The following is an 18,864-nucleotide window of genomic DNA, read 5'->3' as shown; positions in this document are numbered from 1 at the left end:
TAAGCATCCACAACATTAACATTTTTCATTTGTCATAAAGTTTGAGTTGCATTAATTTCTGGTATAGTTATTATTATATATTATTTAAACTTAAAACATACATCACAGATCAATTTTTCTCCACTTTGCAATGAACCTAATTAAATTTCTAGATATTTCTGTTTTATGAATCTAATGTCTTTTGTTTTGCATCAGCCTCCAAATAACATTTGTCCTTATCATCAAAAACCAGACCCTGGAACTGAAGAGATGTTTTTCTGCCGTCTTTCAGTGATGTCATCCTCATTCAGACTCTGCCTACACAAAACCGTGGCAGCTCTCAGCATCCACTGTCACCATGGCGACAGCATGTCAAACCCCCAGGCAGCGAGCATCCAGCCATTGGTCCACACGCTGGACTGACAGGCGCTCTGACCAACAACAGAGGAGCTGAGTGATGTCATCCAAAGGACGCGGCAGAGGTGGAGATGGGCATCAAAACAGATTGTTGAGCAGCGCCGTTCTGCTGACGCACGACTCAACAAGGACGTTATCGCTCTGAAGGAACCAGGTCAGACGCTGAACTGTTCGAACGCTGCTGCTGGTTGTGAAGCCTCGCTTCCTCCGGATGTCTGGAGCAAGAGCACGACACGACACGGACGACAGGAAGGAAGTCCAGCACTTAGAGCTGATCCGACCTGCGCATGTAATCAACCAACCCCATAACTTTACAGTATGATCTAGTTTAGCCTGATTTCCGGACTCGTCTTGTACGACTTTATTAAAGCCAGACGTGTTTCTGAGCAGATAACGTTTCTGATCTTAGGCTCAGACTCTCTCTGCTGTTTTCAGCCGCTGAGGCGTCTGTGAAGATCACGTCTGTCCATATTTCTACAGGCTGTGGTAACAGCTAAGAGCTGTGGGTCTTTCCAGTTGCCCAGTTTTCCATATTTCCAGTAATCATCCTCGCCTCCTTTGATCTCCTTGTCTCTGTGTGCGGAGGCCTTTGGTGAATTAGACTCAGATCATTTTGCTGAAGCACTGATGACTAAGAACACGGGGTTTGGACAAACAGTGCTGCTGATTTCAAATCCTTTCATGTTCATGTCCTTAAAAGTCAGCAAATTGCCTGCATCGTCGTGTTCAGACACAAAGACCACAGCTGCTTTTGTTGCCATGCAACGCAGGCAGCGGCGTCCAGGACCAGGAGCCGTTTGTTTACGGTGCTAAAGTAACAGTGGAAATGACGCCAGTGAAGGTTTCTCTGTCAGGACGAGAACCAAACCAACAACCAGGACCTGGACTTTAGTGACAGGACGTCAGATGTCTGAACCGGCACGGCCACCGTCTCAGCCTCCAACGGGCCGCTGTAAAAGGCCACATGCTGTGGTCTGAGCTGAGCCCCAAGCGCCGGGTCCAGTCAGCACCGGGGTGAACGCTGGTGCCGTTCATGCTTTCATCAGCAGGGACAGGGGCAGGTGGGAGCAGAGGGAGGTTTGGAGGAAAGCTGCTCACCACATGACCCACGACTGCACGGAGCGGCAGACGCCCCTCAAATGTTTTAGGTTAAAGAGCCAAAACCTCCAAGGGAGCGTGTGACATCTGTGGTGAAGTGGTCTCTGTGTGGACAATGGAGGTTTGTCCAGTAGAACTGAAGCAGACGGGGGAGAGAGCTATAAAAAAAGGCCCAAACATGGTGATGACAGCAGGTCCCTCGGGGCCGGTGAGAGGATGACGTTTGTGGGCCAGGCGTGTTCGACCCAACGGGTCTGCTGCAGCTGGTGTCACGAGGCCAAGGACCCGGAGCAACGGCTGCAAAAGGGAAGGAATATTCTGGGAAAGTACTTTGGTCAACAGCAGCTTCGGCTTCTGAGATCATCAAAGTAAATTCATTCATTCATTCAGGTAAAAGCCCAAGGGCTGCAGCAGTTATGAGGCTCGAGTGAAGCAGCATTTCAAATTATGGACAATGTGACTCACGGGTGCCGTCAGCAACAAGGATCCGACAGAACCACGAGCCAGAAGAGCTCCGCAGTCACAGATCTGTGTCATCCACCACCGTCGCTAACGTTTGCACTGGGAAACCAGCAGAAAAGAACAGGACGTAGTTTCCTCATGTCCCAACCCTCCGTTTGGAGACCTACACATTCACACTGAACGCATGAAGCTTCCAGTTTCCACAAATGGCTCCAGAGTTAATGACGCTTTTCTCGCTCTGCCGTCACATCAGCACCTTTTATTCATAACAGGCACAGAGTGTTGCTTTCTGATTTTCATCAGCCGTGGCGATTTCCAGTTATTGTGTAACAGCTCTGTGAAACTTATTCTGTGGGTTTGTGTGAAAAAAATCAGCTGAAAGTGTCATTTCTGACACGCTGTGCTAATAAAACTACCGAACCCTCAAGTGCTCACTGGGGATTTCTTGGTCAATGTGCACTTAAAAAATTAAATAGGAAATAAACCACAAACATCAAATTGTCCCCCAGTGTTAAAAATAAAGGTTCTTTTCTTCAAGCAGAACATCGGTGAGGACACAATCAGTGAATTTCCATGTGGGCGACAGAGACCTTGGTTTAATCTGTAGGGTTTTTTCCAGCATTGTTCAGAATAATTATAGAGATGTGACACAGGAGATCCATTAAAATATGCGAGAGGAGCCAAAGAGTTCGAGCCTGAATTGGGCTGAAATGGCTGTGTCATTATTCAGCGGTAGAAAAGTAACCCAGACAATGAAAAGCCTCCTGAAACCCCCTCAGAGCGGTGCTGGGAGCGATCACGGCCACAACCTGCTGCCCTTCAACCAAACAGGGACCAAAGGTTGTCTATTGCTTATAAATGCAACTACACCAAAACAGGCTCAAACGGAAGAGTGACGTAGAAAAAGGACATCACGGCAGATTCCATGTAAAAAAATCAGCTTTAATTTATTGTTCCACATGCTGCCGACACTACGACACTAGTGATGAATGAAGACGATGCAAAACGCGGACGTAAAGAATGACTGACACCAGAGCAGGAAGCGCTGCGTGCGGCTTCACCAGGAGCTGAAGTCTCCAAACCCAGTCTTGCCCTTGGACTTCTTGGCCGCCACCGCTGCTGCTGCTGCTGCTCCGCTGGTGGTCGGTCCACTTTCATCATCAGCAGCTGAACGCTTCCTGAAAAAGAAGCAGGATTTAAGCGCCGGCCTTCGTACGGTTCAGTTGTCAAATCCATCCGTTACAGCTTGTAACTTTGAAATAACGCGGCTCACTCAGGCTCAGAACACGGTGTCAAGTAGTCGTGTTTTTATTCGCCCTGAAATAAAATAATATGTAAAAGTAGAATAGCTACACGACTGCAGAGCTGAAGGGTGATTGAAATTTTTGCTGAAACTTAAACACATCAAGCTTACAAAGCGATTATTCTTGCAGGACTTTAGGTGACAGTAAGTATCAAGGATTAATGACGACTCGTGATAAACCTGCTGCTTATGTCTCATATTTCCCTTTTCCTCATTATGGGGAAAACTGCAGAAAGACCATTAATCACTGCTCAAGCGTCTCATGCTAGTTTTACCTTCAGTTGTCAGTGAAAACCAACAGAAGGTTATTTAGGAGCTGTACATTCAGGAGATAAAACTCTGAGTGTGATGATCTCATAACAAAAGCTCGGTGTTAAAGGGATGAGAATCATTTGAGCTTTGTATTGTCTTAAGATGTGATCCTGGGTGAATTAAAATAAAAACCATCAACATAAAAGTTAAGGAAAAACGGTTATCATCTTAAAAAGTGGAAGTGCTGCTTCGCTGCTGAGTAATATGGTTTTATTGTCCATTTATTTATCCCTATGTTGCAGATGTACAGCGTCTGGCCAAAGATCTGCAACAACAAGGCTCACGTGTTTACGATGTGAATTTCAGGTTGACCCCAATGGCGATTCAGTGATCAAAAGTATTGGAACACATAAAACAATTAAACCCAAATGTTCAAATGTAAAAACATAATAATAATAATAATAATAATAATAATAATAATAATAATAATAATAATAATAATTCCATCCATTTTCCAAGCCGCTTATTCCCATATGCGGGGTCGCGGGGGTGCTGGAGCCTAACCCAGCTGGCTATGGGCGAGAGGCAGGGTACACCCTGGACGGGTCGCCAGTCCATCGCAGGGCAACACAGAGACAGACAACCATATTCACACACACTATTTGCAATGGAGAGAGCCCAATTAACCTAATGCACGTCCTTGGACTGTGGGACGAAGCCGGAAAACCCGGAGAGAACCCATGCAAACACGGGGAGAACGTGCAAACTCCACACAGAAAGGCACCAGGGCCGCCCCCGATAATAATAATAATAATAATAATAATAATAATAATAATAATAATAATAATAATAATAATAATAATAATAATAATAATAATAATAATAATAATAATAAATTATTATTATTATTGGCAGCTTGGAAAATAATAATATAATAATAAAATAAGGATAATGATAATAATTATGGAAAATAATAATAATATTATAATAATACATTATATTATTATTAATGTATTATTTTTTTGTTATAATAATAATAATAATAATAATAATAATAATAATAATAATAATAATAATAATAATAATAATAATAATAATAATAATAGAACTTTACTGATGCCACATTGGGGAAATGACTCTCTGTATTTAACCCATGCCCTGAGGGAGCAGTGTCTTACTCAAGGACACACTTGATGCTCTGGTGCTTGAACCTGGGACCTTCCACTCCCCAAGGCCACGCTCTACCAACTGAGCCACCAGCCACATTTCTTCTAACGCGTTTCCTGCTATACTGAATCAGAGGCCGGTGACCTGGTGGCGCCGCGGTGGGTTCTTACATTGTGACCGGGTTGATGTATTTCCCCACGCCGTCTTTGAAGGTCTTTGGCGCCTGCTCCTCCTTGGCTTTCTTCAGGGAAACGTTGGCTTGCTGCCTCTCCTCCTCCTGCTTCTGCTGCTCCTTCTCTCGCTCTGCTGCGATCTGATAACAACAAATCACCCAAACGCTCAAAGGCACCGAGTGCTTGAGAGGAAGTAGCTGCTGCTGCTTCTCAGGAGTAATTGTTGCTCCTGTGCTGCCAATTTCACTACACAACCCGCTCCATGATTGTTTTTGTCTCTCTGGTATAAAAAAGGTTCCTTCAGCACTAATGTGTTTTCTTCTACACAATAATTTAGATGTTATCTGTTTTTTTTATTTTGTGGAAGATAACAAACTACAATCAAACTTGTGCAGAATGAGCTTAGTCTCGAGTACAAACCTGAGCATCGGCCTCTTCGTACGGGTCCACGAACACGGTTGTATCTATGATCTTAATCTCAGACTGTAAAGCAGACAAACAATTAGATGAAGACAAGAAGCACAAAAAGAACCACCCTGAATACTGCATGTAACTATTACACATCTTTAAATACTTTTTTGTAGTATAAAATATCAAATTGTACGGATAATGGTACAAGCCTCAAACAAAAACATTTCTCCTGACTGGTCGCTCTCTGCCTCATGCTCCTCGTCTCATCCTTGCATCTGACCGTTGGCCGTATCTGAGTAAAGACACTCTGTCTGAGTCCTGTACCTCTCAGCTGCTTTTAATGTTAGTGATTTAGGGACTTAAACGGATTCTGAGGTTGCACTCCGCAATTTGCTCAGCTACATTTCAGGAGTGTAAAAGAAAATGTAATTTGAGCCAAGAAAAGCTGGAGGGAGGTGGAGCGATGTTGTGCAGCGAGCACGCTCGTATGTATCGAATTAGATTTAAGCCCATTTCAAATCAAGGCATCCCCCTAGGTCCTACCTTGGGTTTGTCCGTTTTGGGATCGCTCTCTACGTTCTCCATGGCTGTGAGCGCCTCAAATCCACCAACAACCCTGCAAAAGACAGACAGAAAGACAAAACCTGTTTATTTAGAGTCACAGTACTTTACTGAACCTAAAGCAGCACAGAGGATATAAGGCACAGTCTCTAGCACCAGAACAACTTGCTTTGTTCTGGATTGGTCATTTTATTGGCAGGTGCTAAAACACTAAATAAAGAGTCAATCTGAAGTCTGGTAGACAGGTAGTCTCTGGCCTCTGGTCCAACCACCCTGCCTGTGTCCAGTCCCTGGTCCCTGGTCCAATCATCCTGTGTCCAGTCCCTGGTCCCTGGTCCAATCATCCTGTGTCCAGTCCCTGGTCCCTGGTCCAATCATCCTGTGTCCAGTCTCTGGTCCAACCGTCCTGCTTGTGCTCTGTTGTTGCTTGTTGTTGCTGCTGTGCTTTTCTCTATCTCTCTCTCTCTACCCTCACTCCAACCGGTCGAGGCAGATGGCCGCCCACATTCAGCCTGGTTCTGCTGGAGGTTTCTTCCTCGGTAGAGAGGGTTGCTTTCATATTGTAATTAAAGGCTTGCTGTATGTGGGATTTGTTAGGTTTAGTTGTGTAAGGTATTAAACCTTACCTTGTAAAGTGCCTTGAGATAACCTTGTTGTGATTTGGCGCTATATAAATAAAATTGTATTCATGCAGACTAAACCTGATTCCTTGTTTAGAAGGACAACAGTGATCGGATAGCGAGTCCCATGGTGCCCAGTACATGACTGAGTGGAAAAGAAGCCCTTATGTTTACTCAGACTTGAAAAAAAGCAGCCTTTAAACTTATACATCAGCAAAGAAAAAGATGATCATATTAACTGGACTGACACGCCACAAAACAACAACAGGCTGGATGTGGGATTAAAGCAGAAGCATTTCAAATATGCTGACTGTGAAGAATGTGTCTGAATATTTTAGTGAATAACAGAAGCTTCCTCCAAATCCAAACCATTCAGCATCAGGTTCAGCTCAGCAGGGAGAACGACTTCAGCTTGGATTTAGCATCTACTACATTATTCCCTGCTTTAGGCCAGAAGTCAGACGGAGACTCACATAATTGTTTGCTGAAGAAAATTATCAACGGGTGCGAGCAGCAGGGTTGAAGGAAAGGCTAGCAGGAAAAGGTCTGACGACACGTACTGGCAACTAGACAACACATTTACCTTCCAAAGACGGTGTGCTTCCTGTCCAGGTAGGTGCACGACCTGAATGTGATGAAACTAAGAAGACACAACAAAAAGGACAGAAGTGAAACATTTAAATGTGAAAAGGATTTACTACGTCAGTAATAAAACATTACTGCTACCAGGGACAAAAAGAGCTTCTTACAACTGGGATTTGTTGGTGTTTGGACCCGAGTTGGCCATGCTGAGAATACCACGGCCAGTGTGGGACAGGTTGGGCCGGAACTCGTCCCTGAAGGGTCTCCCCCAGAAGGACTCCCCTCCTGAGCGTCAGAGACAAAGATGGAGGAAGGAAAGATGCACAGGAGGAAAGGTGAGAGGGTCCTATTAGGGATCAGGATCCATTCACACAGTGAGACCTCAATGGAATGACAGGAGATTCTTGTCTCTCCTCCATGATGTTGACAGAGACTGGCCAGTGGTGTGAACCTGCAGGCCTAACGGCTTGATCTACACACATCCACATTTACTCCATTCTGTTCATCTAAACAAATATTGGAGCTAAGAGTTGTAAGTGAGCGTTTGTCATTCTCTGGTTTTCTACACAAATCCGTCACTAAATAATTATTATTAGTAATTTGATCTTTGCCAAAGCCAGTCATCAACCAGTCACAAGCTTCCTGTCCTTACTGAACACACATGACACATAGGTAAACGCTGGCGGTAGATAAACACTGTACAATAACTGGATGAACAAGCTTTGGCAGCTCGGACCTCAGCGAAGGGCTTCATGTAGACAGAGATCAGACCTGGACCATCCTCGTAACGGGCTGTGAATTATAATTACACGTAGCCCATGTATGTATTCTCTTTAACATCTAGATTAAACAGCAGCACCAGAGATCATTGATGTTTGATGAACAGGTCTTTGCGTTTGCACCTCGAGCTCTGCTACGAGCACAACAACACGTGTACATTGAAACACGAGCACGAAGGAGGTGAAATTCAGGTTCCTGGTGACGATCCAGCAGAAAGTGTAGCTCCGCTTCACAAGGTTTGTTTTGCCTCCAGCTTTAGAGCAAACTTGATTCACGGAGGAGCATATGAGCGCGTCGTCCTGCTGTCCAACCCTCAGATTTAAACATTCATTCTGCTGGAGCACAATCAAATTGTTTTTCCACCAAGAGAATCATTATGTCAGCACTTTCCAGCAGAAACTCACTGACAGTTCACAGTGTTAATCCATCGTTTAATTGCACTGACTGGAATAAAATGTGTGCGAGCGAAGCGGAACCCAAAACACTGGGTTTGTGGAGCGTTTAATCCTCAGCTGTGCCTCGCTCGTAATTTTTAAAAAGTCACAGAAGCCTTTTAATGAACCTAATGTGCAGGAAAACGAGCTGTTTGATCTCCATCCATCTCCATCGACTGCTGCACCCGTACAAAGACCGGCCGGTTGCTGTGGGCAGCAGAAGCCCTGCTCGCCCTTCAACGCGCAGCCCTGTTGAGAGCTTTCAGCTGGGAGTCATTATTCAGACGGTCTTCATCATTAAGAATCACCGTGATAAGTACACAGGAATATGCACAGCGGGCGCTTATTGGCTCCCGACAGGGGCAGGATCTGTCGCCCGAAGTGTGTTTCCCTGCCCGTGTGCTGCCAGCTGGTGAACGAGCAGGAGAACCTGCTTAGAGGTGCAGGAGGCGAGAGAGCGCTAACACAAACCGGGGCAAAGGTCACAGGCGCGGTGCTCAGCGTTCTGGTTTAACATTCAAAGTGTGTGTCTGGGATTTCACTTACAGGTTAATGTTAAACTTTTCTCGCTCCGATGCCAAGTTTTCTCAAGGAACTCAGATAAACTGGGGTTTTCTACAGTGTCAGAAGGAATCTTCACATGGTGACTTCAGGTTTGGTGACATTTCTTCGACACCTGACTCCTTCTGGGTTAAACAGCTCAGGTTTTCTTTTACGGCTTCCTCCACAGTTCTCTTAACAACTCAAACTGCATCAAACTAAAACTCAAATCCATCAGTTCTGCAGGTTTTTATCATATGCATCAAATAAACTGATGCAAAGACGCTGCAACGCCTCATGTAGCATCAGTGCACGCTTGTTTCAGTGGAGCTCAAACCGTTAAAGGACGGCCACACAAAGCACGCTTCATGCTGCTAACGCTCACAGGGGCATAGCTGACATGAACACACAGAGTCCCAGCAGTCAATCACACTCAGCTGCCTTTTAAAACAGGAAAATGACTGCACAGCCTGCTTGTCTGGTCGTTCACCACACCCAGTGCTGCGCCCCACGCTCACGACTCCCCCTTTCAACATCTGAGCCTTCTATACTTCCTTGTGCCTCCATGGAGTATATTTAGTAACTCTCTTTTGTGTAAGTATTTACACAAAAAGGAGCTATTAATAATTCAACAGAGGGCTGTTCTACAGTTCAAACTGTGGCGTGAGTGCAGTGCTTGTCCTACCTGTGCCAGTGCCAGTGGGGTCGCCTCCTTGGATCTGGAAACACAAAACACACAGAGGTCTGGTTGACGTACGCTGCACTAGCCAAACATAGGATGTCCCTCATTAACTCAAGAGCTGTTTCCATTATTTATAGTGGGCGAAGTCAGATTTTGAACCTTACAGCTCCCTCTTGTCAAGCATCGGCCCTGGACTCGTGTTTCCTGTAATCATTAGCAGCCATTTTCACAGCTCTCCAGGAAACCTTCCCATGACCGTTTCTATGGAGGAGCACTGCCCTCAGCCGCAGCTTCTGACTACTGGAAACGCTGGGGAGCAACTTTTAATGAGTTCTGTCTGTCTGGAACTGGTGTAAAAACCAAAGTTGCAATAAAAAAAACAAAACAAGAAATCTCAAACTTTAATTTAAATGATTTCGATTACAGGAAACACATCATGGAAATAGTCCCAGAACCTGAAAATTGCGAAACACTGCTCGGCGTCTGCACATTAATCTGCTGACTGTAGATGCAGAATTAAAATTCAACTAATTAAAGAAAAAGTAAAACTATTTGCCACTGAACAAAGAGTAACTTTCAGGCAGCAAGAAACTGGTTCTGAAATACTACAGCTCCAAGTCCAAATGTGCTGTCGGAGAAAACAATATTCAAAGCTTGCAAACGCCATAATGTTTGAAATTCCCAGGTGCTAAATAATCCTTCTTGCTGTTTGAACCCGAATAGTCTCAGCCTCAAGGGCAAAGGGGCCCGAAGGCTGACAGCTCAAAGTTAAGCAGCAAGCATCATCTCTAAAAGCAGAGGGTTCACTTCACAGAACAGTTCTTCAGGACCTTGTGTTTTCAAAGTGTTCGCTTCTATGCATCCATTCTCTCCAAGGCCGCCCTCCTCCCACTTTAAACTATGGAGGATTAGTCGAGAGCAGAAGTGTAACAGCATTTATGGGCAAACAATTTACACACAAACCACAAGACAGAAAATAAGGAGATGGGGTCCTTGTGAGACCAGATGTCCACTTAGAGCGGCGGCTCTGAAATGCAGACGTGTGGCTGATCAGAGACTTTAAATGAGAGAGAGAGAGAGAGAGAGAGAGAGAGAGAGAGAGAGAGCGCGATGGATGGATGGATGGCTGCTGTATATATACACACACATATACGTCTATTTTGTTAACTGCTTTGCTTTCTTGTTGACATGTAACATGTTGATCAGTTTTGATTAAAGGACAAAACATTTTGTTCTCTTGTATCACGCGTGTCATACACACGAGGCTCACGCTGGCTTCCCAGCTCGTTTCAGGCGTCATGTAATTATCCTGTCCATCATCACCACGTTCCACTCTGACAACACGTAGCTGCTCTGTGTATTCCACCTAGAACATTTACAGTCATATGCCTGTCCCTCCAGGCTGTAGCCAATTATTCAAATTGTCAAAGAGGCAGTTTATATGTTCATCACACATTCCCAGCCCCAGCACTGCTTCCACTCTGCAGCATCACAACAGGCCCAGACACACAGCCACAGGAACAAAGATCTGTCTCCAGCAGCATGAAGGACAGGAGCAGATGGTTGAGCCCCATATGGAGTCCTGATCCCAACATCATGGAGTCAGTTTGGGATTGGATGAAGAGCGAGAAACACTCGTCCTCTCTGCATTTCCTGCTTAAGGTGAGATTACTGGGCAATTGTGCTTCCACAACATAGCATTTAAAAGAAAGCACTTAAGAACTATGATCTACAGGACGCTTCGCAACCTTTCTGAGAAAAGCTCTGAAAGCTGTGTACCCAGAAGGACTGGTGTTACACCTGGGCTGTAACAGCTGTTTTCTTATCACCTGAAGGACCTATAGCACAATATGTCCAACAATACAACAAAAACAAAACTGGTGTCAGCGCCATCTAGTGGACAAGCGGGTAAATAAGCGTTTAGCACGAATAACAGGACTTTGTCCTTACCATAAAATTCCGAATGGACCTGTGGAAGATGGTCCCATCGTAGTAGTTTTTTTTACACAGGCGGATGAAGTTCTCTCCAGCTTTAGGAACCTGGTAAACAAAAACAAGACAAACCAGCCTCAGCTTCTGAAATACACTTTCCCAATTTGTGCTGCACTTAGAACCTACTTCATTACTGAAATCACATTGGAGGTATAAAATAACAGAGGTTTCTCAGTGTCTGGCTGTATATTAGGGTAAAGGCTACTATGTGAGCCTATGAGCTGCCATTTGACCGAAGCCCCTTTGTGAACAGCTGCCCACTGTGACGGGACTTTCAGAGGACGTTTGACAGGTGTCACGCTCTGTCGCCTGTCGAGGTGAGTGACAGCACGAAGCGCTGCCTCTGCGTTAACACACGGCGTCAGGCATTTTCAACTCTGCCCGACCTGTTTAAAGGCCGTTCAGAGATGAAGAGCTCTGTCTATTAAAACTGTGCATTTTTACGCTTGTTCACGAGCATTAAAAACTTTCAGGCACCCTGTAAATCACCAAATCAAAGCGAACCCTGACAGACTGGCGCTCGCTCAGAGAAGCTGTGGGGGTTGTGGCGGGAGTGTGACGGTGGTCAGAGCGACTGCTATTAACGTCAGCAGCCTTGAGGAACACTCCAGCCTCTGTCTGAGTATGTGCTGCGTGTGGGAAACTAAACTTTTTCCCCTTGGCAACAATAGCTGGTGGTTTCCAAAAATTACCAAATGCTTTCATGAAACCTATTTTTATTCATCGGCCTCTCGCTGTGTGACAGGTTCATCTAAGCTCCACTAGTCTTATTTCCCACTACGTCTCCATTTTGCTGGGGTTCAGCGCGCAGCTTCTTTTCCCCTCTATTATAAATCCTAGATTTTCAAAGCACTTTGGAACAAAGAGGCTTAGTGTTTAAACCCTACGGGAAGAAAATGGTTTGATTTGGTCCATTTCTACCATAAAACAGATTTGGGGAATGGAAAACAACACCTTAAAACAGGCATCTATAATAAAGCAGCGCGTCTAAAGGTGGAACAGGACAAACCTCCTTTCATCTCAACCCTTGTTTGTACATCAAACACTGAGGCTTTTGCCGACTGCTAGTTAATTTAGTGTGACTGATTTTGTCTTTGAAAAGAGGAAGAAAGGTTAAAACGCCCTTCTTTCAGGTAAAGAGGGTAAAATCCCAGGGACATGAAACCATAATAAATTGATTTTAAACAGTTTGCTTGAAGGGTTTAGTCATTCCTTTAAACCCTAAGCAGGTTCAACAACACGACTTTGCTTCATATTCAATGAGTTTTGATTTCAACGTCACATGGAAGTCATCTGGATTTACCCCCTCACATGTCTGCTGATGTTTGATTCTGCTCAGGTGAGGATCTTTTCCTGTATTGTGCTTTTAAATAAACTAAAGACCTTCCTTTATTGACATCATGTGTAACTAAGGCTCACGTCATGCAACAACAATGAGCACCATCCGCCCCTCGCCTCCTGTTCAGCAGGGGCACTTAACAGAGAGGTGGATTTGGATTTGTGTGACTGAGAGTGTATGCGACAGTGAAGCAGCACTCATTAATTCATAAACAGCGGGCCACAAATAGAGCTGCAGTCTTGTGTGAAAGCCACTGGGGAGGAGCAGGATGTGGGGCGCAGAGGGCAGCTCGTCCAACCGCTGCAACATTCCCTTCGTTATTCTGATTCAACGACTCAGAAGCCAATGAAAACAGAGCGCCTGGTTACCGGGGCAGATCTCACACTGGGCGCCTGGAGCCCCACATCCAACCTTAGGAGGGAGGAACACTGGAGCATTGGTAACCTGGGGACAGGCTCTGCTGAAGCCTGATTTCAGTGCTTGGGATGTATGTTGTACGACTCAACCACAAGCTCACAGCATAAAAACAAACATCAAGACCGTTTTCTTTTCTGTGAAATAACATCTGTGCTTTTCTGAGGTTTAAAGGTTCCAACCTGGGTTTGGTTAAAGCCAACTACTATAAAATACAAAGAAATGAAATAACAGTGTTTTTCTCCACAGAATGAATATGTGGGCATTTAGTCAGTTCCAGGAACTTTTCTAGGAAACTTTCTAGAAAAGTTTCTCAGTTTTCTTCAAACCAGGGACACAACACTGATTCTCGATCAGCCTGTTGTAGATGTTTATTGTGACTTCTAGTCCAGTCTAGAATAAGTAATGATACGAAGGAAGAGAAGCGGTTCTGTTCTCTCGGCTGCATCAGTGATGGACTCTAAAAGCTGCTGGTGTAGACATAATTAACGACCACTGAGAAGACATCTGACAACAAATCCCAAAGCACATTTTCATGTTTATCATTTAATGTTGTTAGATAACAAATAGTGGCGCCTGTTTTATAAAGTCTAACCATGTACAACAGCAGATACGTCTAATCCCTGTTTGTTTCATTGTCATGTAAAGTGTTCTGTTATAAATTAATCTTTCCAGCTGCTACGGATGAAGTTTGAAACACAAAGATCCTTGTTACGTTGTGGTTGTCAGAGGTTTTTCATTTTTGTAGAGCAGCTTGACACTAGGACGACGCTTCTTTAGACCTAACTCTGTAAAACACTGAATTACCTTGTCGCAGTGCAGCTCTAGATTAAGGTCCCCCTTGTTTGTGTGGAGACGCACGTAGCCTTTCTTCTTCACGTACTGGTAGCGCACAGTGTCGTCTGCGATGGCGTCTGTAACAGGAAATAAAAACGCTCTGTTGTGTTGTGTCCTTGCGTTTTGCCTGGTGAGCCATTTGCCATTAAGACCGAGGTTTTCTTGACACAAGCGATACTGTAAAAGTAGCATTTACTACTAGATTGAGTCCATAAAAATATACTGCAAACCACAACTAGGTCACTCCTCAGAAGTCTACTGAACCTACTACACAGTTGCATAACAGCAAATCTTTCCCATGGAGCAGCTCAGAGGCTGACAGGAGGAGAAAACATAGCAGCTCCCACTTGCAGCTGCATCCGACTGTGCGAGTACAAAGCTGCACTTCGCTGCTAAAGGAGCATGAGTGACGAGCCAGTCTTCCCTGGATAACTAAAGATGAAAGCGAGAAAGGAGAAGGGCTCAATGCTGCTTTTCCCTTTTGTGTGCGATGTTCACTTGCCTGCTTCGTGTGTCGTTGCAGGGGTCATGGCCGTGGATGTAAAGGAGGCAGAAACCCTGCCTGTAGAATAGTGAGCCTGGGGGAGAGGACAACATAAAAAGAAAGGAAGAGCTTTTATGCCAGGGTTTAGACCAGTAGCCTCCTATTAGTGTAGAATTAATAATGGGGAGTTGATTTATTACTTTAATATTTAAACAAAACTGGTAACAAACACTCATGTCATTGTTTAGGTCAAACAAAGGCTTCCAGCTTCCTATAAGTTTGGATTTGCTTATTTATTATAGTCAAAACTAAAAGATGTTTGGATTGCAATTATGATTCCAGTTCCCTTGTCCTCTGGAAAAATAAACCATAAACAAAAAAACAAATGCTCCTGTCTGTAGCCTGTGAGTTGTATCGCATCTACTCCATCAAACCTCCTTCCAGAGGGAGTCTCGTCTGGTCCCTTGTTTGCATTAAGTGCTGCATCAAGTGCAAACTAGCTTTTCTGACAATTAAGACATCACTCCACGCCTCAGCTTAGAGATTTCCACCACCTCCTAATGGTGAAAAGCTAAATCCTTTGATTGTTTGCTTAAAGTAAAAAAAAGGCATTTGTTGAATAAGAATGAACAGCCAAAAATACCAGGAATACTGCTAAGAGACGGAGGTTATTTAAATCATGAAAATAACTCTGAAGATAAAAGCTCTGAAGTGAAAATGGATTTCAAAAGCTACTCCATGGCTCCAGCGTCTTCATTCTTCTGCTCTAGTTCTCGTGAAGGCGGGTGAAAGCAGACTTTACCTTGTGCTCTGTCTGACCTATATTCCCGGTTCTCTCAAGTGCTGTCAAAGCGTCACCTCGGCAGTGAACCCGAGATGAAGCACAAACAAGGAAAGGCTCTGGTGTAAAAATGAGACATGGCGCCACAGCAAAGAGAAGCTGGACCTTCGTACACGTCTGTGGGTTTAGCTGTAGGTCAAACTGAATGACTGAGAGCAGGTCTGTAGGGAAAACGAGGCAAGTTTCCAAAGAGGAGTTAAAAAAAACCCCGAAACAATTGAACAAATGTGTCGCTGCCACTCATTAACACCTTGCTTCAGGGCAGAGCACAGTTTAATTGGCTGGGTTATGATTCCCATTTGCTTCAACTAATGTAAACCGAGGCATTTTAAGGATCATTGGTTCTGTTTCTGGATGCAGTTGTTCGTGTTGTTGCCCACAACACTGCCAGTCTATTGCTGTGTGTTTGGCTCCCTCCTGTGTACAAAGCAAAGCTTACACTTTACAGCTGGATGAACACACTGCTATCCATTGGCCAATCCTACAAATGCTTTACGAGCACAGGAAAATTTATAATTTTTTATGCAATACAATTAATAAAAATGTAAGAAAATATTTTATAGTATCTTGATCAAGAGGATTACAGTGGGAGCCTGTGTCTTGTCACTTCACCTGCTAGTTTGATTTGTTTCTATAAATATTATTTGTATTTTTATTTCATCATTCATTCACAGTCCTCCATTCACATCTTACAAGTTACAGACTTCATCAATCTAAATGTTTTTTTTCTTACAGCGTTAATCTTGTCCGTCTTCTTGGTCTCAGGCTCCTTCATGGTGGAAGCCAGGAGCTGATCCCCCTTGTAGTCCTTGTACAGCTCAGCTAAGGTCTCCCTGGTTTCGAGGTTGGTGCTATTAAGATGATAAGCGGGGTCCAGCTTGGCTTTTTCCTCATCTGAACCGCACCACGGAAAGGAGAGAAATAGTAAGAACACATTTTATTCAGGACATTTTCATATTCCATGACTTTAATTAATGATAAAGATGAATCATAAATACTCTCACCAGGATCCAACACCTTCAAGTTGTTTTGTACGTGGAAGAAATTGGAAACGTTGAATTTGTCCAGGTTTGTGGGGTCCTAAGGAAAAAGAAAACACAATCAAATTACGTTGTTTTTCCTTTCCTTTCCTGAAGTATTGTAAACTTAAAAAAAAAATAAAGCAAGAACCCACCTGAAGAGTTATGATGTCCTTTCTAGTAAAGGGTTCATCTGTCAAAAGATCTTTAAAACTCTTGGTCTTAATGTTGAGCTGCTCAACAGCCTGAGTGAACAAAATTAGTTCATTTCAGTGTTCAACTAGATTTATGATTTCATATGTAGCACAACTCCTCTGCAGCATGTGAGCCTTCATTTGTTTAGAAAAACATTTGTTGTACACAGCTGATTCAGTGTGATGCAATACGACATCTTATGAGACCATGTGGGCCGAGCATCTGCACTGCAACAGGCCAAAATCAAATCAATACCATCTGTGCCGATTGTATAATTTTAGATACCGATCTGTGTAACAGAAAGTAACTATAGAAGGATCAACTGGAAAAGTTCACCAACCTCATAGGAAAACACATTGCCAGTGACCTTGTTGGCAACAATATGAGAATTATTTGTGAAGACGTTGTACAGAACAGGACAGTGATACTTTCCTGAAAGAAATGAAATGAGAGTAAAAAAGGATTGGCACTCACAATCTGTTATTACTGGCTGAAAACCCATGTCATGCTTCATTTTAACAATTACCTTACATATGTACTCCCTCTCAAAATTACCCTCATATATTCTTTGGCTAGGAGACAGCAGTGCATAAACACCCTGACATTAAGCTTTAAAGCCCATGAATACAGGACGATTTACCATCGTTGTTCTTGGTAAAGTTCAGCTTGATGAGGGACTTTGCTTCCAGTTTCTGTGGAAAAGATAAAAAAAATTTACTGTTTAGTTATAAAAATAAGGTGACCAAATAGTACTGTAAAATACATTTGTGCCTTTTGTCTGCTCACAGCAGTAACTTAACGTTCGTGAATAATCTATATAAAATGAAGGTTGTAGATATTTTTCTGGTCTGAGGTAACTTATATAAAAGGAAACATCAGGTTCTAAACATTTAGTACTTTTACATTTTGAGATTTTCTTACATGTGAAACAAATGAGCTTTAACATACAATATTCAGTGACAAGCTGACAGAACGTAAGGAGAGATAGACGTTAAGCTCCTGCTTACCTCTCCGGAGGCTGGATTAGTTCCATACTTCTTAATCCAAGGGACGATGCTCCTGAAACACACAGCAGTAAGGAGTAAGTATTCAGTCTAGCACCAACAATAAAAGGCAAATGTCCCATGTATTAACATTGTTGGAGCTACAGAATAACAAATATATTTGGTGGCTTTTGGTGACGACAGAACATTTCTTTGCTTCAGGCTTCAAGGGTCATTAATCAAGTTCAGATTATGTATAACCATGTACTCACAGCAGATCAAAGACGATTCCTTCTTCAGTACAGACTGGATACTCAAATGGCTGAAGCGACAAGCTGAAATGTTAATGTTAACAAAACACTTAGGTTAAACAGAGAAAGTGTATGAAATGTGTCATTGTTTTGGAAATAGCAACAGGTTTATCCACAGATTTACTCACTTTGTCAGCAGTTTTACATTTTACTGTGGTGGTACTGTAATCCTGCATCAAATTAGTATCAGACCAACCAAATCTGCTCTTACCTGCAGTGGTCAAAGGGAAGCCGTCTAAAATTTGCCTGGGGGATTTCTGAAGTAAAAACGGAATGATGGTTGGAAACGTGGATGTTAAAGTGTTAATGAAATTACTCTTTTTACTGTTCATCTTTAGTTTGTAAATAACAAAAAATGCCTCATCACTTCGTCCTCTTAAATAGGTTTCACCCATAAAGTGTTGCCTCTGTATCGAGCGACATAAATTTACAGACACTTCCACGTATTTACGCCATTGGTTTTAATTAATGTTTGTTTGAGACGCATAACGATTCAGACTAAAAGTAAAGCGGACTCACCTGCTCGCTTCCCTCCGTAGAAGTTTGTGTACTCCGTACATGTGATGTACCTTTAGGAACAAACACGCACGTTTAGGGGACAGAATAAACTAACATTACACAAAAGTAACATGCAAGAGACAAATAATCTTAAGTTAGCTAGCTAGCCCTATGGTTAGGCTAACTAGCAAACACTAAAGGCTAGCTAGAAATGCTAACAACAACAAACATGCTACATTGGTACAGCCACAACTTAAGTTGACACTGATACTTACATTTTATCTTTTTGGTGCTGTCGCTTCCCCATGTTTAATTTACGTTCGTGTGTCTAAAATAATAGTATATATAATATGGTAAGTAACTGTAGTAACGCGACAGCTCAACAGAAAAAGCCACAACCTGCTCGCTTCCTGTTTGTCTTTATCGTCGTCCGCAATAACGACGGGTCACTTGTAACATCGACGCTCTGCTGCCACCTACTGGAGCTAAT

At 43.3% G+C, this 18,864-nt stretch overlaps 1 protein-coding gene across 1 annotated transcript; it reads right to left on the bottom strand.

Moving 5' to 3' along the window:
* Positions 1-2,877: 2,877 nt before the first annotated feature.
* On the bottom strand, positions 2,878-18,806 carry ppil2 (peptidylprolyl isomerase (cyclophilin)-like 2). The gene is made up of 20 exons (XM_029161952.3): positions 18,650-18,806; positions 18,396-18,445; positions 18,088-18,133; positions 17,838-17,900; positions 17,590-17,641; positions 17,223-17,274; positions 16,923-17,014; positions 16,543-16,632; positions 16,373-16,448; positions 16,102-16,262; positions 14,546-14,621; positions 14,014-14,120; positions 11,412-11,501; positions 9,465-9,498; positions 7,193-7,310; positions 7,027-7,083; positions 5,806-5,878; positions 5,272-5,334; positions 4,849-4,991; positions 2,878-3,134 (listed from the first exon to the last, which is right to left on the bottom strand). Exons 1-20 carry the CDS (start codon positions 18,679-18,681, stop codon positions 3,014-3,016), a joined length of 1,596 nt encoding a protein of 531 aa, XP_029017785.1. The 5' UTR covers positions 18,682-18,806; the 3' UTR covers positions 2,878-3,013.
* Positions 18,807-18,864: the final 58 nt, after the last annotated feature.

This window comes from Betta splendens, chromosome 9 (assembly GCF_900634795.4).
Source record: "Betta splendens chromosome 9, fBetSpl5.4, whole genome shotgun sequence".
Taxonomy (NCBI): Eukaryota; Metazoa; Chordata; class Actinopteri; order Anabantiformes; family Osphronemidae; genus Betta; species Betta splendens.
The sequence above is the reverse complement of the archived record's forward strand: the minus strand, read 5'-3'. Positions and strand labels throughout refer to the sequence as shown.